Source organism: Apaloderma vittatum, unplaced genomic scaffold, assembly GCF_000703405.1.
Source record: "Apaloderma vittatum isolate BGI_N311 unplaced genomic scaffold, ASM70340v1 scaffold33746, whole genome shotgun sequence".
Taxonomy (NCBI): domain Eukaryota; kingdom Metazoa; phylum Chordata; class Aves; order Trogoniformes; family Trogonidae; genus Apaloderma; species Apaloderma vittatum.
Genome location: NW_009722823.1, coordinates 1 through 1,968, shown reverse-complemented (window position 1 = coordinate 1,968; position 1,968 = coordinate 1). Strand labels below are relative to the sequence as shown.

At 63.6% G+C, this 1,968-nt stretch overlaps 1 protein-coding gene across 1 annotated transcript in view; it reads right to left on the bottom strand.

The window, feature by feature from the left end:
- The window catches only part of LOC104275831 (FH1/FH2 domain-containing protein 1-like), a gene marked incomplete at its 5' end in the record, with an annotated part of 4,961 nt that extends 3,135 nt beyond the window's left edge, over positions 1-1,826 (bottom strand). Inside the window, 4 exon segments of the mRNA XM_009871891.1 lie at positions 6-524; positions 770-936; positions 1,339-1,392; positions 1,803-1,826. Coding sequence (XP_009870193.1) covers positions 6-524; positions 770-936; positions 1,339-1,392; positions 1,803-1,826 — 764 coding nt within the window.
- Between the last annotated feature and the right edge of the window lie 142 nt (positions 1,827-1,968).

The following is a 1,968-nucleotide window of genomic DNA, read 5'->3' as shown; positions in this document are numbered from 1 at the left end:
AGGGGGAACCATGAGAGCCCCAGCGCTCGTTGCTTTGATGTCAGGGGGAAGGAAGGAGCCATTGGCCATGGGCCCCATGTCCAGGACATCAAAGTCTTCTTCTTCCCCCAGATCAGTGAAGTCCAGGTCCTTGATCTTCAGCTGCACGGGGCTGGCCTCCAGCCGCTCCCACGTCAGCTCCACGTCCTTCTTGATGGGCATCATCCCCGTGTTCTCCAGCTTCTGCGTGTGGGTCTCAGCATCTATGCTGGACATGGCACGTGCCAGCTTGGCGTGGGCGCTGGCCACCGGCCCATCGGGAGCCCTGCCACAGAGCCAGGCGCCCTCCTGCTCCCTGCTGCCACCTCCCTCGGTGTCCATCTTCACCTCACTCTGGACCGGAGGGGACAATGGGACCTCAGGGAAGACCTTTTCCCTCGCCAGCTCTGAGGAGCCTTTGGCGTAGAGCATGTCCAGCATGAACTTGGTGTCAGAGGAGATGGTGCTGCAGGAGTCGGTGGCGTCCAGCCGAGCCAGGCGTGACCCGGCAGGGAGATGAGGAGAGGTTGGGACAACCTTCTTGGAGGGGACAGGCTGGGCTGTACGTAGGTTTGAGGTTCTGCTCCCTGCAGGGCGTGCTCGAATGCCAGCGTTCGGAGCGGGATGAGGACGTACCACCCAACTCCTCCATGGCTCACAGGTGTGGGCTGGGGGCAGAGGGGCCACTAATGCCCACCCCAGGGTCCCCGACGAGTCCAAAGCTGGGAAGACACACCCCAGCAGCACCTACTTCTGTTGGGGGGCTCCATCCCGGGCTCAGTGGTGCCGCTGTCCCTGTCCCATGCGAGATGGGTGGGATGCTCCAGCACAGCGTCGCCGAGGACATCAAGCCGTCCCTTGGCCATGGAAGAGATCTTTTCTTTCTGGGCCGCAGCCAGGTTCTCCAAGAAGCGAGCTCTGCAAGACAGAGGTGGATGTTGGCCAGAAGCGAGGCAGGGATGGGGCTGAAGGGCAAACCACACCATGCCACACTGCGCAGCAACCCGCCCTGCACCGGCCACCCCACGCCGGGGACCCGGAGGGTTCAACCTCCTCTGAGCCCCGCAAAGACACAGCTGGTGCCACCACGGCTTGGGGACGAAGACGCCACAGCCCTGTGGGAGCTGAAAGCTCGTGCCATCGGGGTGTCATCGTCAGCTGTGGGTCCCAATGGACCTGGTGCTGCTCACTAAAAGCTGCAAAACCTGGGAGGAGACCTGGAGCAGACTTGGGGGGTCCCTCCTGCTCCTCATGCCCTGCGTGGCCGGAGCCCGGCCTGAGGAAGCGCATGGCTGGAGACACACACATGCCTCTACTTACTCAAACTTCCTCAAAATAGGCTTGTCCCCACGCAAGGAGGGGGCATCCTCCCGCCTGAGGGAAAACTGGGGTTAGTCCCCCACTGCCTGCAGCCCTCTCACCGGGGCTCGTGCCTCCTGCACCCACCCAGCCTGGCACCCCTCTGGCATGGGACCCTCATCCCATTCGTGGGGAGCTGAGAGAGCCCCCGGTGAGTCCCCTCCTGCCCAAGCACCACGTGGCATCGGGTGAGACGGGGCACAATGTGTCCCCTCTGCAACGCCACAGCCGCCGGGGCGATGATGCCAATCCCAGGAGAGACACCTCACCCCAGAAAGGGGGGACAATCAGAGGGTGCCATCACCCCAGCTGAGGGGTGCCAGTGCCGGGAGGTGCCGGTGATGTGGGGAGTGGGCTGAGGGGCTCGGAGGGGGACAGCAAGGTGGGTGCAAGGGAGCACCCGCGCGCAGAGCCCGGGCACTTACCAGACAGGGGCAGTTTGGCGCAGCCTGCAAAAGGAAAGATAGAAAAAAGAGTGGGCAGAGGAGAGGACAAGCGTGGGCAGAGAGGAGGAGCGAGGAGGAGCTGGAGCAGAGCCGTGCGTGCCTGAAGGATGCCCTGGAAGCCCCTGCCCGCTGCCCCGTCACGCTT